At 50.2% G+C, this 19,128-nt stretch overlaps 1 protein-coding gene across 4 annotated transcripts in view; it reads right to left on the bottom strand.

Annotated features, from left to right (window-relative positions):
- Positions 1-9,064: 9,064 nt before the first annotated feature.
- The window catches only part of Xpnpep1 (X-prolyl aminopeptidase 1), a 49,604-nt gene continuing 39,540 nt past the window's right edge, over positions 9,065-19,128 (bottom strand). For all 4 annotated transcript variants that reach the window (XM_013115773.3, XM_005063469.4, XM_013115771.3 and 1 more), the window contains 6 exons: positions 18,151-18,211; positions 16,728-16,797; positions 15,793-15,966; positions 15,034-15,110; positions 13,525-13,623; positions 9,065-9,593 (listed from right to left, as the gene is read on the bottom strand). In XM_013115773.3, coding sequence (XP_012971227.1) covers positions 9,465-9,593; positions 13,525-13,623; positions 15,034-15,110; positions 15,793-15,966; positions 16,728-16,797; positions 18,151-18,211 — 610 coding nt within the window. In that variant the 3' untranslated portion in view covers positions 9,065-9,464. The remainder of the gene's footprint in view (positions 9,594-13,524; positions 13,624-15,033; positions 15,111-15,792; positions 15,967-16,727; positions 16,798-18,150; positions 18,212-19,128) is intronic.

Raw genomic sequence — 19,128 nt, 5'->3', positions numbered from 1 at the left:
TTAATTTGAAATGAATAGATATTAGGACTCGGGATTTAGTGGGGGAAAAAATTGCACATCAAGTGAAAGACCCTGGGTTCAATGCCCAGCAATGCAAAATCATACACACACGGCAGGTAGGTAGGAAGATAGATAGATAGATAGATAGATAGATAGATAGGTAGATAATGATATATAATTAATGGGAGGTAAATAGGTAGGAAGACTGTTAGATAGATATGATAGAGAGTAACCAAAATGTCCTTCAATAGGTGACGGGTTTACAAACTGATGTCTATGCAGTAGGTGATTGGAAAAGACCTATTGAGCACTCGCCTATTATACACAAAGGTCTAAGTATGACAGAGGGACACAGATAGAGGAACAGAGAAAACTCTGTTGAGTCGCACAAAGACATGGATGAAACTTTTGTTGACGAGAGTCCCATCTGACTCTAGGACTCCAGTACGTGCCATCTGGAAAAGGCAAAACTCTAGCGGCATATAAAGATGAGCCGCTGCTAGGAGCTTGCGGGAAAGACAGGAGGGAGGGGTTTGAGGAGACGGAGTTCAGGATTTTTTTTTTCCAGGTGGTGAAACTATATCTGTAAGGTATTTTCATTATAGATTTAGAACATGATTGAACCTTACAGAATGAAGTCTGAACCTTAGTGTGTGCAAATCTGAATAAACAAATAGATAAATAAATAAATATGCCAAGAGAATATAGGATGGGATGATGCAAAATGTGACCCAAGAGCCTTCAAAGGAATGAAACAACCACATTCAAATGACGGGGGGGGGGGGGTGTCTACGTCACGAACGGAGTTTATAAGCCAAACAAAAGAAGGTGCATCAAACAGTGACATAGTGGCCTAGGTTATCAATCACAACACAGACACTAGAGCTGGACAGTCAAGGCACATCCATGATGGACGATGATGAGTCGAGCCTCTCACCCATGAGCAAGGTTGCAGATAAACAAGAAAACACACCTTGCTCCTGGACTGGAGTTGGAGACATCAGTTTGGATCACATTTAGCCTAACATAGACACATATAGCTGGTTACATATAAAAGCATTTGTACAAATATAGAAATATGTTATGTGGCTTTGTACCCTTGAACCAGCTAAAAGCATCTAGAAGCAATGATAATCCAAGAGCCAATAGCTAAGAGTCCATCCTTGGTACAGGAGCTTACTTTTAAATACCTCCTTCCAAAGGGATTTGAACCCCTCAGAGAAATGGCTGACTCAGGGAATGGTCGAGAAATATACTATACAAATAAACCTGAAAGCATGTTGTAATATCAAAGGGACACAGAAGCCAATGGAAAGAGACCCTAATGACCAAAGATAAAACAATTTGAGAAACAAAATAAAGTAATCTAAATTACCCTCCAAAACACAAAATGTCCACAGGTCTATGTGGATATGAAGAAAAAATGTAAGAAGAGAGATAATCTGGGCAGAAGTGGTGCATGACTTTAATCCAAGTACTTGGGAGACAGAGACAAGCGGAGCTCTGTGAGTTCAGAGTGAATTTGAGGACAGCCAAGGCTATACAGAGAAATCCTGTCTTGAAAAACCAGAGAGAGGGGGAAGAGAGGGGAGGGGAGGGGAAGGGACAGGGGAGGGGAGGGGAGGAGTAGGGAAGGGAGGGGAGGAGTGGGGAGGGGAGGGGAGGGGAAGAGTGGGGAGGGGAGGGGAGGGAGGGGAGGAGAGGAGAGGGGAGGGGAGGGGAGGAGAGGAGAGGAGAGGAGAGGAGAGGAGAGGAGAGGAGAGGAGAGGAGAGGAGAGGAGAGGAGAGGAGAGGAGAGGAGAGGAGAGGAGAGGAGAGGAGAGGAGAGGAGAGGAGAGGAGAGGAGAGATATCACCAGTGTGGAATATTTTCTAACAAGTTCCGTAGAAAGCTAAGTTTAACTCTCCACTTGACTCTGGTCTACGTGTGATGACTTCTTTTAAAAGAGTATAGTAGCAAGGAGGGATAACTTTACAGTGAAGAAATCCGAGCACAACCCCCTCAGTCAATGGCCAAGGTCCCCGTCAACGGCGACAGGCTGTCTTGCTGGCGTGTGCCCTGGACTCGATGTTTGTAAGAAGGTGCTGCCTCTGTGTCTTCACCCTGAAAACTTAGAACCACAGGCTCATCTTGCAAAGCCCCAGTGTAGGGACAGTCCCCAGAAGAGCTGGTCTGTGTTCCTCAAAACTGGCAATGTGATCAAAAACAAAGGGAGAAACTGTCACAGCCTGAAGGGGCATGCCAGCTGTGATGACTAGTTTTTCATCAGCTTGATGGCGTCATCTGGGGAGAGGGGACTCGAGGAACTGTGTCCATCAGATCGCCCTGTGGGCCGTCTGTGGGGCATTTTCTTGCTTGATGGCATGCAGAAGGCCCAATGTGGGTGGTGCCACCTCTGTTCAGGTGGCCCTGGGTGTGTAAGAAACCAAACTGAGCAAGACTGCCAGAGCACACAATAAGAAGTGCTCCTGGTGGCCTCTGCTTTGGTCCCCACCTTCAAGTTCCTGCCTTGGCTTCAGGCAATGAACTGGGCCCAAGGATCAGAGCAACAGAAAACCAACAGAACAACAGCTCAGCTACGTGTGATCCTCAGACCAGAAAAAAAAAAAAAAAGGAACAGGGCAAACACTAAGAAAATCTGAATGAAGAACGGCCTCTGGTTGCTGTGGGAGAACCCTTTGGGATGCTGTGAATGTGTCTTATTACCATTGGCTAACAAAGGAGCTGCTTTGGCCTTTAGCAAGGCAGGACAGCGCCAGGTGAGAAATCAAGCAGAGACACCGGGAGGACAAGGGCGGAGTCGGGGAAGATGCCAGCGAAGCCCGAGCAGCGAGATGTACTAGATAGAGGACAGGTAACACCACGAAGCCACGTGACAAAACAGACATCAATAGAGATGGGTTAAGTTCAAGTCTAAGAGCTAGTAAGCACTAACCCTGGGCAATAGGCCAGACAGTTCGTAATTAATATCAAGCCTCTGAGTGATTATTTTAAAGTGGGCCGGATGGGACCCAAATAACATTTGTTCATTGTGATAAAGACAAATCTTTCTGTACTGTGTTCACAGTAAGTCTAGGACTGTTCTAAGGAAAACGTTTGGCTTCTTGGAGATAATTTTTTTTTATGTATGTGTACTGAGCCTAGGAGTACGTGCGCATGGGTGCATGTGCTTGCAGAGGCGAGGAAAGGGTGTTGGTCCCTCCAGCCCTGGAGTCGCGGGTAGTTGTGTGAAAGAACCAGCCCCTGCTTTAGCAGCCACGGCAGGCTGCAGAAGAGACATGCAGGCCTCTAACCTTGCCGGGCCTGCCCTAGTCACTAAGGTCAGATGCCCTCCTTGTGGCAAGGAACCAATCAGAAGTCAGCTGGGGCAGGACTCTGGCTGTGCTTTAAGGCTCTGGGCCTACTTTACAAACAAGTGCACAACAGTGATGTGCAGAGCATAGCAACCGCCCTGGGAGGGCCTATGGGCCATAACAACCAGTTGACCAATCAGCACAGGACAGGTTGTCCAAGCCCGGAAGCTCACCAATCCCTAGACACTCCCCTTACGCCGCCCAATAAGTTCCCTGCCTCAGGGTTCCCCCTAGCCCTTCTCTTTCCACGATGAACAGAGGGGTGGAGTTAATGGGGTTGGCTTGTTAAGCAATAAAAGAAACCTTTGTTCTTGCATTTGGTGAGTCGCCTCCTTAGGGGTGGATTTTTTTAGGGGGGGTTCCACAAACTGGGCATAACAGTGAACACCAAACATGGGTGCTGAGAACCAAACTCGGGTCCTCTGCAAGAGCTTAACCAAACTCGTAACCTCTGAGCCATCTCTCCAGGCCCCAATAACATTTTGTTTTTAAAATAATGATACAGGGATGAAGAGAGGGAATAAACAACAATAGAGATTTCAATACAAAATCTATGCCTCTCCTTCTTGGCTAAAAAACACGGGTGTCCTCTCATAATATGAAGATTTATTGGATGACACTACATGTCCTATGGCAGGCTAAGATTTGTGGCCATTGTTTCGCTTCACCCATACAAATAAGCTATCAAGGATGTCATCACTGCTTCTATTTTACAAGTGACAGAACTGGAGGTCAGAGAAAATAGATGTTGCCAGACTTTGAAAGCAGTGAGAAGATGCATGTCCCACGCTCTGTCACCTGTAAGCCTGTCTGAAATATCTTCACCCATCATGCCAATAAATAAACATTTTTAGCGATTGTGTCCAAAGTTGTGGCCACAGATTGTGTTGCGCCTCCGGAGGCCGTCAAGTCTAGTGGGGGAGACATGGGAGAAGTTCAGCTTTCAGTGGGAAATTTCTTACAGTTTTCAAATGCTATAGAAAGTGGGCTTGGGGACTCCTGTGGAGGGACACGTGGGACTTGAGCTAGGGAAGGGAGCGGAAGAATGAAGGGCACGGAGGACCTCCAGGCAGAGAAGGGAAGCTTATGCACATCGTCTATTACAGGACAGATGTTGGGTAGGAAGCATGCCCTAGTGCAATTGAGCCCTTGGCCTGAGGCCCAGCAGGAGCTGCTGCAGTGCTGGTCTCGCTTCGGGCTGACCCTCACACAGTCCTTCTTTGTCAAAAACAATAAAACCTCTTCAGAGTCCCTGGTAATGATTAAAACACAGAGCATTCTAAGTTGAGAGATCCTTCACCAAGTGACCTAGTATCTTCTGCAGCTTCTCTTGGAGTGAAGCAAACGCTTAAACACTAGGAGCCGGGGAAATGTGTGGACCAGTGGTTAAAGAGTTCGCCGTCCGAGCTTCAAGCCCAGGGTTCAAACTGTCAGAAATCACATGAGTGCCAAGCGGGTATGGCAGCCCTTGGAAGTCCAAGCCAACTGGCTAGTAATGATCACACACTCTGGGTTCAGCTGGGATGCCCTGCCTCAGTTCGTAAGGTGGGAGGGGCGAAGAGGAGGGATGCTGACATCAGTCTCAAGCCTACATACACACATGTGCACATACATATACATATGCACACACGTCTGCATGCGCACATAAACACGCAGGGAAATGTGCAGTCCCACCAGCACGAGCCTAAGTGTGCAGCTCGCCCTTGTCTTGATCTCAAAGCAGCTCTCGGAGCTCCTGGTCTCTTCCCAGGCTGGCTGACCACCTGGTCACCTCCGTCATCTTCCTCCACCATAGAAGTGGAGAGGACAGCTATCCTGCTCCTGGTGAGCCTGTGTCCTCTTTTGTTGTAAACCTCATCCCTGCGGTCCAGTTTTGGTTCCCCAGCTTCTCTGTTTTTAAAGTGATTTGGAGAGATTCAGAACTATGGCAAAAGTTGGAATCTGCATTTTTAACTCTAGATCTGTGAATTTCTTTTTTTTTTTTTTTTTTTTTGTTTCTTTGGGGCTTTGGGGAGGGGTTGTTTTTGTTTTGTTTGTTGTTTTGAGACACAATCTCTTTACACAGCCCTTGATGTCCTAGAACTTGCTGCATAGTCCTGGCTGGCCTCGAACTCACAGAGATCTGCCTGCCTTTGCCTCCCCAGTGCTGAGATTAAAAACAATGACCTCTGCCCTCCACATAAACTCCTGTACACAGACATGAACACATACCCACAGATTAAAGAATGTCACACAGGTACTTCCTCTCTTGAGGTCCTCCAGAACCACTACGAATCTCCCCAGAGGTGTTGGGAACCCTGAGAAATGCTAGGCGTCATATGCTGAGCCTCTAGGTCAGCCTCGGTACAAACTCCCAGCCGTTGAAAAACCCGAAGCAACACTTCCACAGAAGCCGGCCAGTGCTCCTGGGTCTGCCTCCAAAGCACTAACAAAACCAGAGTGCGTGTGATGAGAAGGCACTGAAGGTTGCTTGGCAGTTAGATACCGGCCAACCTCCTAGACTAGCGATCACGGGGGAACAGCGGGGGACGGACAAGTATCACAGCCACAGCACCAGAGATTAGCAAGCATCCGGAAGCCAGTCCCTGGGGTGTTTGCACCATGCCTAGAGCTTCCCTACCTGGTACTCTTAAAACTTTCCCAGGGAACAGACAAAACAGAAACGAGCCTGGGTTCCTTGGAGTTCTATAATGGCCCGTCAACCCTGTTTTCCCACTCAACAGCTATCATTTATTTAGATGGATTCTTTTGTTCTGCAGTGTTCTCTCGCATCTTCCCTCGAGCTCTGGCACATTAGAGCCGTATCCGGTCCTGTCTTTACGGAACTGTCTCACCGAGTTTAGGTCTCAGAGGCTTCATGCTGAGAGGGTACAGAGGCTCCGGGCACCTGGCACCTGTCAGCAAGGCTGGAGCCAATTAAGTCAAACTGCTCTGAGGCTGCCTTGGGAAGCAACGGGCTGAACAGCTCGATGAAGGACTGGGGGAGCTGCTGTCACACTTGAGTTGTGGTCTGTTTAAACTTGAAATCAACGGTGATTCACAGCTCCCATTTCTATGGATAAGGGAGCTTTCGGGGTATCAGGAGGCGACAGACAGAGTCCTAAGGGGATCCCTCCTGCCTTCCAGAAGGATGACGGATGAGCAACATGCCTAATCCGTTCCATCCTTTGGGGAGAGATTTTTTCCTCTAAGTCTCACTTTATGGTGAATATTAAAAATACGATCGAGTATGGGGGAAAGACAGCCAAGAATTCATCTTCAGGGGATCAAAATGTACCGTGATATTCATTGGCAAGCATCATTTCTATACTTTTCTGACCCTGTTACAAAGTAACGTGAGGCACAGATCTTGCTCCCACGTGTCAGGTTGGAACCAGGAACTCTACAAGAAAGCAGAGATTGCTGGCAAGTTGACACTCATATTTGTTCATCTGTCAACGCCACTGAAATGAAAGGTGTGACGGAGGACGAGACGGTACCCACTGTGGGGGGTGACAAGGAGGGAACATTGTGATTCTGTCTTCTCTCCTACACACCTACACTGGCAGGACCTGTCTGGTCTGATGTGACCATTTGGAAACTACAAAGCCAACTGAAGGCTTGGAAACTGCAGAGGGCTTGACAGCAAACTGGGGTTAATTCTGGCCAAGTTCAGCCTTTAGCCCCGTGGCAGTTATCCGCCCCCATCCATCTTGTACACAAACGTCTCTCTCCACAGGCAGACAGCTGTGCAGAGATGTTCCTAGGGCCAACTGCAGAGCTTGGAGGAGCTGCAGTGAACAAGGCAGATCCTGGTTTAGAAGATGTGCTCTCATGATAATTGCTGCCTCTGAAGAAAAGTGCAGAGGTGGACAGCGGTGTCACATCTCCATGAGTAGTTGAAAGGCCTCCTCCTTCAAAGTCATTTCTGTGAGAGTTAAAGAGCCAGCTATTTTTTTCTTTCCTTTGTTTTCCATTTTCCCTTTCCTAAAAACTAGAACCCTGGGAGTGGGGTGGGATCTGAGAAGTTAAAGGGAACAGAACAAGGTAACTATGACCGAAACACATCATGTGCATGTATGAAATTTTCAAATAATAAAAATGCATTCATCTCAAAAGCAGAGCATTTGAAAACAACAGCAATAGAGGGAAATACGACAGCAAATTTATATGCCCAGGAAAAAGATCAGGTTCCTTCAGAACAGACTCAAGAGTAAGTTCATATCCCAAGCTGGCCCTTGGCCTGCTGCAAAAGTATACAGTAATCAGCGATAACAAAAGAAAAGATGCCCCAAGGAAGAGTCTGACCCCAGCTCCCAACAAAAAGGTCACAGGACATACAAGGAGAACAGAAAGTATGACACTTTCAAAGGAAAACAACTACCCCAAGTAACAAAACTTGTAGGCCTGGTGACAGACCTACAAGATCCTTTAAACCAAGTGCCTGAAGAAGCTGGGAGAGCTAACGTGTGCAGTCAAGACCATGCCAGAACAAAATGCACACAGCAAAAGAGAGAAGAAAAACAAAAAAATTCTGGAGCTGAAATTCATAACATTCAAATGAACCTGACTGGTGGGATTCAAAGCAGAAAGGGAAATAACAGATAGGACAAGGGGAATTACAAAGTCTGAGGAAGAAAGCGTCACCTACGGTACACCACCCAACAGACCAACATGGACACTGCTTCATCCCAGAAAATGGAGCAGAGAGAATATTCGAGAAGTGGTGTCTAGAAAATCCCCAAACTTGACAAAAGACATTAATATAAGATTATTATTATAAGAAGTTAATAAAGTTCAGTAAGATTAACTCAGAGACACTCGCTATGACACACCATTACTAACTTTCCAAAGCTAATCTTTCCAAAGACACCTGGAATCAGTGGGAAACTGACTCGTCGGCTGCGAGGAACCTTCTGTTTTATCAGCTGCACATTTCTCATGAGAAACCTTTGAAGTCAGAGGGCAGCAGGCCAACATAGCCTAAGTGCTAAAAAAACAAGAGTCAACCGTGAAACTACCATCAAGCAGAGCCGTCCTTGAAAAGGGAGAAATTGAGGCAGTCCCAGGTTTACAGGGAGAAGAGATCTACCTGGCAAGAAATACTTATGGGATGCTGAAGATAAAACGAGAGACAAGACAGCACCGGATGCCGTGTGAAAAACTGAGAAGCACATGGGCAACTGTAAAAGTCGGCATCAGTGCAAGCAAAAGCGGCGACTTCACTTTGTTTCTGTGCTGCTTACAAGAGCTTAAGTGATCAATCCCATGCACGTATGAACTCGCAGACACTGCGTCAACATGCACAGGCCTGCACAGGCTCAAGCCAGATGAAGTTCCGGCACCAAGACGGGGAAGTGGGCATGGGCTCCCTCACCCCTCACCAGGAAGTTATCTGCAGCTGGTATCTGCTGAGAGGTAAAAGTCAGCTTCTCCAACGGAGTCTCACCAGGTATAGCAACTACACCTCGGGACAGGTCACTCGATGGCATTCTGTAGACTTCCCGCGCCCTGAGTCACTGACCAACACAAAGTGAACTCGATGGTGTTCTATAGACTTTCGATATCTTTTTGCTTTGTTTGGGCATTTTTTGGACTTACCGGTCTTTTGCATGTTTGATTTCCATTTTTGTGGAGGGTTTTTTTTTGTGGGGGGGAGTTGTGTTTCTTGACCGGCAGCCATGGAAATCAGCTTGCCTGACTTACTGGGGGAGAGAGACGGTAAAACAAAGCAGTTTTGATGTTTTTATTCACTGATGGGAAGAGGGTCTCCTGAACATCAAGGTGACCATGACTGATGTACTAGCACCTGGAACGAGACCATCATGGAGCACTCGGTGTTCACCATCGCTGACCAGAGGGGCTCAGCGTGCCTCCCCCTTGTCAAGTCTTCAGCTCTGCGGGGCCCCCTCCTCCTGGTGTAGCAGTTTTATTCTTGGCTCATTCTCAACAATTAAAAATTCGTAAAAGACTGTTTGCAAGAAAATATCAAAGTGGGTAAGAAGAGTTTCCGTTCCTCTTAGTGTCTGGGAGTAAAAAGGGAGACGGGAAGAGGAAGTGAGGAGAGAGAAGACGGGGTCTGCCATGCTCCTTCCTCCCCAGAGCATCCTACAGAGCAACTGCAGGGCGGGGTCAATGCTGCTTGGAGACAGGCTCTGTCTCTCTGAGGAGCCACTCGAGAGCTTCCTGGCGGCCCTGGATCTGCAGTTCCTTCCCGATCACATCCCTGCAGGTCTGGTGGTAGCTGTTGAGCCAGTCACACTGCAGAGGAAGAAGAAGGACACCACACTGTCACTGAAAAGCCACACAGGCCAACGGTGAGAGGCCGAGGTGTTACCGCCACAGCCGGGAGGAAAGACACACAAGACCTTGTCCTTCTGCCCCTGGACTCCCTGTGTCCGCTTCCCGGGGAGCAGACCGTCTGCACAGCTGCTGAAGCGATCCCTCAAGAGTGTGGTTGCCAGCCTGAACTAGCAATGGCTGTGAGGGAACCAGAACTCGCCTGGTGGCAAGCCACGGTGCTGGGCTTCCCTGAGCGCAGGGCGACGTGTAACCAGGCCTTCCCCTTGTCAGGACGCCTGGGAGCCACATCCACTGATGCCCACAAAGGATGGGATTAGGTCACTGAGCTAAAAGTTCCTTACCAGGCCATGCAGACTTCACCGTGAACCACCCGAGGGTACTGACAGACGTGCACAAACCGTGACAGCTGTAAAGACGCCTGCTGAGCCTGGACAATCCCCAGCGGCTGTCCCACAGCACTAAAGCTAAAGGAGTGAGCACCAGTGGCCCAGGTGGCTGAGCTCTGCAGCTGCCGAGGACACAAGGCCTTTGGCCATCGAGGACCACGGTTCTTCAGGGCAGGGCTGGGACTTTTGGGCCCTCGTGGAGTATGCCACCGTCTCCAGAGATCTTTTTAAAAGGGATTAAAGAGTAGACGCTAACAGAACCGGTGCCTGGGAACTGCTAACTCCACACCAGTTATCAAAAGGTCTGTGACACGCATAAAGAGTGAAATCTCCCCCTACTGCGAGTCGTGGGAAAAGGGAAGGGAAAGGAAGGGAAGGAGGTGAGGACAATGTCCTCAGGATGGACTTGACCGCACACCTAGCGGGCCCAAGGCTGATGAGACCAACGCTGCCTCTGGTCTGGCTGCAGCAACCGAGAAACGTGCTATTCAGGGAGGTTCTGTTAGTACACAGGAGCTAGCTTCCAGGGATGGTCTGCACCAGGTACCAAAGCCTGCCTGAGAGACCACAGGGCACAGAAACCAGAGGCCACACACGGGGTACTGTTGTCAACAGGCTCTGGCAGAGCCAAGGCCCTAGCGCCCACTGACAAAAGCAAACTAGCCCTGCTCCGAGCTGGGGAAGTGGGGGTGGGGTGCCAAAACTAGTGACGGGCTGTGGGTGTCTGCGGCAGAGCCACGGGTGACGGGCTGTGGGTGTCTGCAGCAGAGCCACGGGTGACGGGCTGTGCGTCAGTGTCTGCGGCAGAGCCACAGGTGAGGGCTGTGCATCTGTGTCTGTGGCAGAGCCACTGGTGACGGGCTGTGGGTGTCTGCAGCAGAGCCACGGGTGACGGGCTGTGTGTGTCTGCGGCAGAGCCACGGGTGACGGGCTGTGCGTCAGTGTCTGCGGCAGAGCCACGGGTGACGGGCTGTGCGTCAGTGTCTGCGGCAGAGCCACGGGTGAGGGCTGTGCGTCAGTGTCTGCGGCAGGGCCACAGAGCTAAGGCTGCCAGCATGGAAACAGCTCCCCAGTGAAGGCTGCTGTAGCACTCCCAGAGCCCTTTCTGCTAAGAGATGAGAGAGACAAGACAATACAAACTGACTCCATGGGGCCTGAGCAATACCCCAGCGCCCTGACGTCTCCAAGTGACCAAATTCACATCAGACTATGGTCCTCTGCTGCCATCTGGTGAGAAAAGGTAGGCCTGCTCCAAAGAACCCCTAAAGGGACAGTCAGGAACAGGCTGACACTAACGTAAATGAGCAGGGATTTTAAAAGGACAAAAGACAAACCTTGTTTTGAGCTATTACCATTCCTCAGGAACACGGTGTCCTAGCCTGTGAGGCGCTACGTAAGAAAGGGGCCCTTTGCTAAAACAGAGACAGCACTCTGCCTGGGATGTCCAACACTGTCTGCGGCTGTCCATGGAAACTTATTTATGACCCCAGAGGAAGAGCAGTCGTCCACAATAATCCTTTCGTGACTTGGCCAGGCAAGCTGTACAGACAGCCACTGGGCGTGGCAGATCCCTGTGGTCTGTGTCCAATGTCACAAAGTGGGCTGTGAGTCTTATTAGTGAGACTTTCAGGAAACAAACAGCCTTGCTTAGCTTTCCCTCATGCACGACTTCCCTGAACAAAGCGGAACGTCCCCTGGGACAAATACCTCCTGATTGACATGTGGTCAGGGCAACTGTGTAACATACTTACCTGGTCGTACACTGCAGCCTTGGGCTTTCAAGAGTCCCTTGATAAGACCCTGGAAGTGTGACCAGTGGGTGCTACAGGAGGCACAGTCCCTATGCGACACAGAGCTTCTAAGCAGGTGGCCCTCACGCCTCTGTGTGCCCACGCCCCCTTGCTCCTACAGCATCACTCTGGGGGGCAGAGAGGGGCTCCTGAGCTGCAGATAGGAGTCTGCCCACTGAGCAGACACGGGACACCAGGCCACTGTTAGGCAGAGCGTCCTATTCTAAATCTATCTACAATCTGAACAGACCAGGATGGCCAGGCCCCTTTAGTGTTCTATAAACGCAAATGCTGGCTGAACCACAGGCACCGTGATCAGGGAGAGGTGCCCAAGCACACAGGCAAGCTATACAGGGCGTAGCTGAACTTCCCCAGTAACCCACAGTGAAAGACACAGGAGGCTTCTAGCTGGGGGAACGCCACTCTGCAGCCTCCCTTAACAGTGAGTACCTGCCCTCAGGCTCCCTCCTCTTCGCCCTGCATCCAAGAGAGCACCAATGCCCTGGGGACTGGGCGGCTTCCCTCGGGTACCAGCATCTTATTCCTACAGTGGCTTTTCCTGCCTGTGTTCCCACGAGTAACCGGCTTTTCGCTGGGACTTCTACCTTGCCGTGGAGCTTGTGTCCTGATTTCCCACTTCCTAGATGAAAACCTGCTCTGTCTCTGGCTGGCTAATTGTTCCTGCCCTTTCCGGGTCCTTCTTTCTTCCCTGACCTTGATCACCTGCCTGACGGCTCAGCTGTGCCTGCCACCTTCTCTGGCACAGGGGCTTGGGGACTCACTGTAGCGCTTGAAGAGTTTGGAAGCCCTGAGAGCTTGGAAAGTGCACCTCACTGTACCACACAAAGGGACCACAGCCTTGGCAGACAGACCGGGATGACCTCACCCATCTATGAGACACTGAGCACATGGCAGAGTGCTTCCTGCCTCCTTAGTGTTTCCTGCAACACAAGAACAGTCTGGCATGTGCAGTGGCCAAGAGGCCCCACACCCATCGGATTTTTGTAGGAAAGACACATGGACCCATCCGTGCTTGCTAAACAGGGCTACTGCAGTTTCTTTTTGTAGGAAAGACACATGGACCCATCCGTGCTTGCTAAACAGGACTACTGCAGTTTGATTCTGAAGCGCAGCCCAGGGGTTGCTATGACTGTTTGTCCCCAGTAGGTGGCGTCACTCGCAACCTTCAGGAGGTGGGGTCTGTTGGCTGGCAGGAGTAGGCCACTAACAGCAGGGCTTCTGAGGTCATGGACTGCTCCCTGGTTCTAGTCTCTCTCACCGTTTCCTGGCCCACTGTGACATGAAAAACCTCTGCTACACATTCCAGCCGTCATGAGCTGCTCCTCCATGCTCTCCCCGTAGGACGCTGAAATCTCCTGAAACTGGGCCAAGGCAAACCTTTCCCAAAAGCTGCTTCTGTCAGCTCTTGAGGACACAAGAGTAGCTATGTTGCCTCACTGCATCTAAGCGGGAAGAGCTGTTTCTCTTGAAAGGCAAAGGCCCACTGTGCCTACCCATGAGTCAGCCCTAGGGCGCCACAGCCTGTGGTTAAGACTCCATCTGCTCAGAGCCCAGCACATGCTGGCTACTAGGCCCACAGCACGTCAGTCGAACTGACGCCAAATGGAACCACGGGAATGGGGGGGGGGGTGTGGTCTCCACCCCTCACCAGTGTTTCCTCCAGGCTTCCACTAGGAGACCCCGCCCCCTTACCTCTTTATCTGTAAGGGAATCCACATCTATCATTTTGGTCTGGATGGGAACCAAAGTTAGAGGTTCAAAGGTCAGGCTTCCTCGGTTGTTGAAATTATACTGCAGGACGAGGAGGAAAAGACAGGTTACATTCCCTTTAGCACAGCGAATGGCTGGGGCGTCTCCACCAAGCCCGGCACCCCTCAGAGAAATGTGTCTGTGGGAGCGGACGGTAGCCACCAGGGCACCATCTTTACACAGGAAACACCAGTGTAGCGGACACCACTTCCCACACGCCACCGTGGCCACACCAGAGTTACCAGAAACAAGCAAACGGCGGTGCCGATGTCTGCTATGATGGAGAAGGTGAGGGACGGGACATGAGGGTGTCTGGACTATGATGGAGAAGGTGGGGGACGGGACATGAGGGTGTCTGGACTATGATGGAGAAGGTGGGGGACGGGACATGAGGGTGTCTGGACTATGATGGAGAAGGTGGGGGATGGGACATGAGGGTGTCTGGGCTATGATGGAGAAGGTGGGGGACGGGACATGAGGGTGTCTGGACTATGATGGAGAAGGTGGGGGACGGGACATGAGGGTGTCTGGATTATGATGGAGAAGGTGGGGGACGGGACATGAGGGTGTCTGGACTATGATGGAGAAGGTGGGGGACGGGACATGAGGGTGTCTGGACTATGATGGAGAAGGTGGGGGATGGGACATGAGGGTGTCTGGACTATGATGGAGAAGGTGGGGACGGGACATGAGGGTGTCTGGACTATGATGGAGAAGGTGGGGGACGGGACATGAGGGTGTCTGGACTATGATGGAGAAGGTGGGGGACGGGACATGAGGGTGTCTGGACTATGATGGAGAAGGTGGGGGACGGGACATGAGGGTGTCTGGACTTGGGGAATCTATGTTTGGGGTCTTGAGACTCTACTGGGGTATAAACTATCTAAGTTAATTAGCGGTGTTAATTACCTGTGTTAATTACCAAGCTTTTCCTTTCAATTCTGTGTGAGTAATGGGACAGCTCTCCACCATGTGGGTCCCAGGGATCACACTCAAGTCTCCAGGCTTGGTGGCAGACGCCTCTACCCGCCCAGCCCAAATCTCAAGGTCATTCATTCTCTACGATTTTTAAATCTTCCCCTATGTGGACGTATGTGGCAATAGGGTGGGAGGGAGGGTGGAAGGGGAGTGCGGGAGGAGGGGAGGGAGAGGGAACTGGGATTGACATGTAAAACAAGCTATTTAAAATTAAAAAAAAAAACTAACGAAAAAAAAAATAAATCTTTCTTTGACAATGCTGGAGACAGAACTTGGAACCTTGCTTGTGTCTAGGCAAGACTCTACCACTGAGCTACAGCCTCTCTCCCTTTTGGGTTTTACAAAGGAGAGCAGCTTCTGAGGGGAGGGAAGCTCCATTTTGGTGCCACTATGGCACATTTTTGGTTGCAAAGACAAAAATATTCATCTCCCCACAGAAGGGGTAGGAAACCTATGAGGAAATGGGACACTCACCTTCGTCTTCACAGGAACCACCAGAACAACGTTCTCAATGCGGATCCCAAAAGCCCCATCTTCATAATATCCTGGCTCTGAAACAGAGTACAGTGAGGGACAGTGACAGACAGTGAGAGTGACAGACAGTGAGAGACAGTGAGGGACAGTGAGGGACAGTGACAGACAGTGACAGACAGTGACACACAGTGAGAGACAGTGAGGGACAGTGACAGACAGTGACAGACAAGTGACAGACAGCCCACAGTGAGGGACAGCCCACAGGTGGCAGCACAGCACAGACGCCCCCAGTCAGCATGCCACAGGAGGAGGGCGACTCCCATCCACACTGGAGGAGAAGAGGGGAGGAGGGGACTCCCCATCCATCCGTCATCTCCCACTTAGCTCCATCCTAAGGTATTTAAGGTAAAGAAGCAGGTTCTCAGGTCTGAAACGTGACCACAAGGCAGGGTACAATAACAGGCATCTGCTACATGATGCCCATTGTGTGTCCACAGAACAGTGGACAAACACTCAGCAATATAAAATAGCAAATGCAGCGTGTCCAGGAAGACCTTGAAGACACACAAAATGTCTACCCCTATAAAAGACTGCATTTTTTTAAATTTTTACCCAGACCTCAGCCTTTCTAAAACGAAAAAAGCTGCTGTCAACCCAAGACGACAGGAAGGGGAAGCTATTACGAATTTCCTTTAAAATAACTGAAAACTACGAGACAACAGAGAACTGCCATACACCCTGCGTGTGAGGGACACCTACCATCAGTGACAATCATGCCAGCTTCCAAAGGCTCATCGGAGAACGTCTTATAACTGATGCCGCAAGGACCCTCGTGAACATTCAAAAAAGACCCAACACCATGTCCTGTCCCATGCAGGTAATCCAGCCCAGAATCCCACAAGGCCGACCGGGCAAAGGAGTCTAGGAGGTGACCTGAAACACAAACGGCCACTTGATATCCAGAAGCACTTCAGAGATCAGATGTGCTACGTTTGACTTCCAGAAAGTGAGACGGAGACCAAAAGCTACTCAGGAGTTCAGATTTAAGCTCAGCACAAGGGAGAAGTTTCCAGCAACATTCTAAAGCCAGGGGATTACTGGGGGATGGACACCTTCTTGCAGATTCAGGCTGCAATGGGTGACACAGACATTCCTTCTTGGGAGCCTAAGGTCCCAGAACTAGAGGCCTGAGAGTCTACAGACTACAAGCAGACTGGTGGCCATGAGTGACAGACCAGGTCAGAAGGAGGTCGGTGTGTACCCACCTGCCAGGGTCAAAGCCTGGGTCCCGCCCCTTGCAGTCCAATACCCCGTCCACCAGAACCCAGCGCAGGACACACCTCAACTGAGGACCCCAGTAACGTAAACCCAACAAGGGCCATCAAAGGAGGCCGTGGCCCCCGTGGAGACAGACGGGAGGCTACCCACAGCCCTGAGGCCTCTGTGCCCAGCTTCTCCCCACGTGCCAACCACTTCTCTTACTGGTCAGAACTAACACCGGAGCCACCCTAAACCTGGCTCTTGGGGATGGGGGTACAGGGGGGCACTGGCTCCATGGAGTACCCTGCACATCCTAGTTGGGCCAGAGCTGGACTAAGGCTGACAGGACAAAATGAAGGATATATGGTTTTCCATGCAAACTCAGGTATGTGTGAGCCCTGAGCCTGCCCACAGTACAGGAACCAACCACCTACCTTTGGTTCCCGTCGGGAAAATGGCTGCACTCACAGCTATGTGGCCTTTGAGGACGTATGTGAAGCATTCCTGCCCAAAGCAAAACAAACAAATTCCAGAAGGCGGATATAGGAGACGGGTATTTTAACCCTACACATTCTTTTTCTTTTTTTTTTTTTCTTTTTTTTTTTTTGGTTTTTACGAGACAGGGTTTCTCTGTATTGTTTTGGAGGCTGTCGGTCCAGCCCGGCCTCGAACTCACAGAGATCCGCCTGCCTCTGCCTCCCGAGTGCTGGATTAAAGGCGTGCGCCACCACCGCCCGGCCCTACACATTCTTCTAGCGCTTCAGAACACCTTTACAGTGTCTAACAATACTACAGAGAACATTAGGTGATTTCAAAAACAAAAATGAAAAAACACCTAACAGCCCAGCCACACATGAGTTTGCCAGAAAAATCTTGAAATTAGACTTGAAGCAGCAGGAGAAAGATGACCACCCTGGTCTTCCCCTGAAGCAACATCAGGAAGATGTAAGACGAGGTGCCTTCAGGACAGAGGCGCTTGATCGCCATGCCAGCCGCCATTCATGGGTGGCAGCACCCGGCCTGGCAACCAGACCTCTGGTCTCCTCACCACCACTCCATCCTCAGGGTCAGCCCTGACGAGAACAGCATGCCTGGAAGGCCAGGAGCTTGCCAGAAGGGCCAAGGAAGAGCTGACAGCCGAGCCTCCTCCACGTGATCACAGAAAGCGGATCCCGCACACCAGGCCCAAAGTCTCCCAGGTAGTGGCGGCTGCAGCGGAGGCGCGGAGGCCAAGCACGCTCTGCAGCGCACCTTTCCCTCAGACACACAGCACCCAGACTCAGCCTGCACTACCTGAGCAGACTATGAAGGCTCCCAGAGCCTCGTGTGCAGCCAGGAGGTGGCCACTGCCGTCCCCACGTTTACAGACATTAAACAGCAGGGATCTAAGGAGGGCACCAGGTCCCGGGCGGGCTCTCTCCACCTCAAAGCTCTATGCTACCTCTCTAACTACTCAGAGCAGAAGCTAAACAGCATCCACCATTCCCCAACGCCCCTCGAGAGGGGAGCTGTGAATAGGAGTGCTGACCTTGGAAAGTAAGAGGGGAGCTTTCAGACTCCAACCAGACACTGCTGATGAAGCCTGCGTTTTACTGCCCCCTCCCCTGAAAGACAAGGCCAGAGCCATTTGAAGTTGAACTTGAGCTGCTTTGACCTTAGCAGTGTGCTTTTAAATTTTCTCCAAATGTCTTGGCCACCAATAATTAATTACACAGATCTCAGGATAAGCCTGACTCCACAAAAATGAGTGTTTTACTACCCACTTATAATTTTTGTTTATTTATACAATCCCTTTTGATAAAAGCAACGTCTTTTTAAGAGGGCAGAGGGCCTGGGACTCTGTGTCACACACATTACCTTCTCATAGGCCGTAGGGGTCCCAAAGTGCATGGTCCGGGTCACATCTGTGGTTCCATCCCTTTCAAAGGAAGAAAAAAAGTTTCCCAGTCAAAGTAACCTTTTCTCACCCATGAAACAGATGGTGTGTGGAGAAAGTATGCAGCACTGGTGGGAACCCCACAGGAAACACCCACTTTGGAAAACCACTTTGCCTGAAAGGTTAAGCAGGTAGCATTTGACTCCTAGACAAGGTGTTTATCTGTACAAACACTCATACACGAATTGATGGCAATGGCTGTACAACTTTACATGTACATAAAAAAACTGATGTTCTGCTATGAGTGAGGGAATTACATCTCAATAAAATTGTTATAAAAAAGAAGGCTTGATAGAGTAAGAATGGATTGGGTCCTGGCACATACTATTCTTGATCATTCAGTGAGACACTCCATGAGACAGTTGTGACTAAGAGGGCAGAGACCAAGTACACAGAGGTTTCTAGCAAGTACTTGTAGCAAAAATAGCCAAAATCCATTTCCTGCTGCTGGAGAGCAAAGAGGTTATTGAACTGGGACCCTAAAACCTCCCAGGGGCATCTCGTAGCACACACTAGTTCACATTAATCACACCAAAAATATAATTTCCAGAATCTTCCCCATAAAATTCAGAAAAGACAGGAATTTATGCTACGACCAAGTGGTCCCCACATATCCCAAAAGCACTGGCCGCGCTCATACAATGACTGGCTTCCAGCTGCAGTGGGGAAGGGGGCCTTTCTGCACACACAGTGCAGTGTCTACTCTGGATCCTCCTCTCAGGATTCAGCCAGGAGATGCAGGCAAAGTTCAGCTTTCTTCTGAGAAAAAAATGCTAAAGGAGGGAGCTGTAAAGTGGCAAGACAAGTTCAGGAGTGAGGCAGCAGATCCTCATGTCACATCTGTACATCCAAAATCAACCCTTCCTTCCGCCCTCAGGCCCCAAGGTGGCAGCTACAAG

Source organism: Mesocricetus auratus, unplaced genomic scaffold, assembly GCF_017639785.1.
Source record: "Mesocricetus auratus isolate SY011 unplaced genomic scaffold, BCM_Maur_2.0 Super-Scaffold_4256, whole genome shotgun sequence".
NCBI classification, from domain to species: Eukaryota; Metazoa; Chordata; class Mammalia; order Rodentia; family Cricetidae; genus Mesocricetus; species Mesocricetus auratus.
The sequence above is the reverse complement of the archived record's forward strand: the minus strand, read 5'-3'. Positions and strand labels throughout refer to the sequence as shown.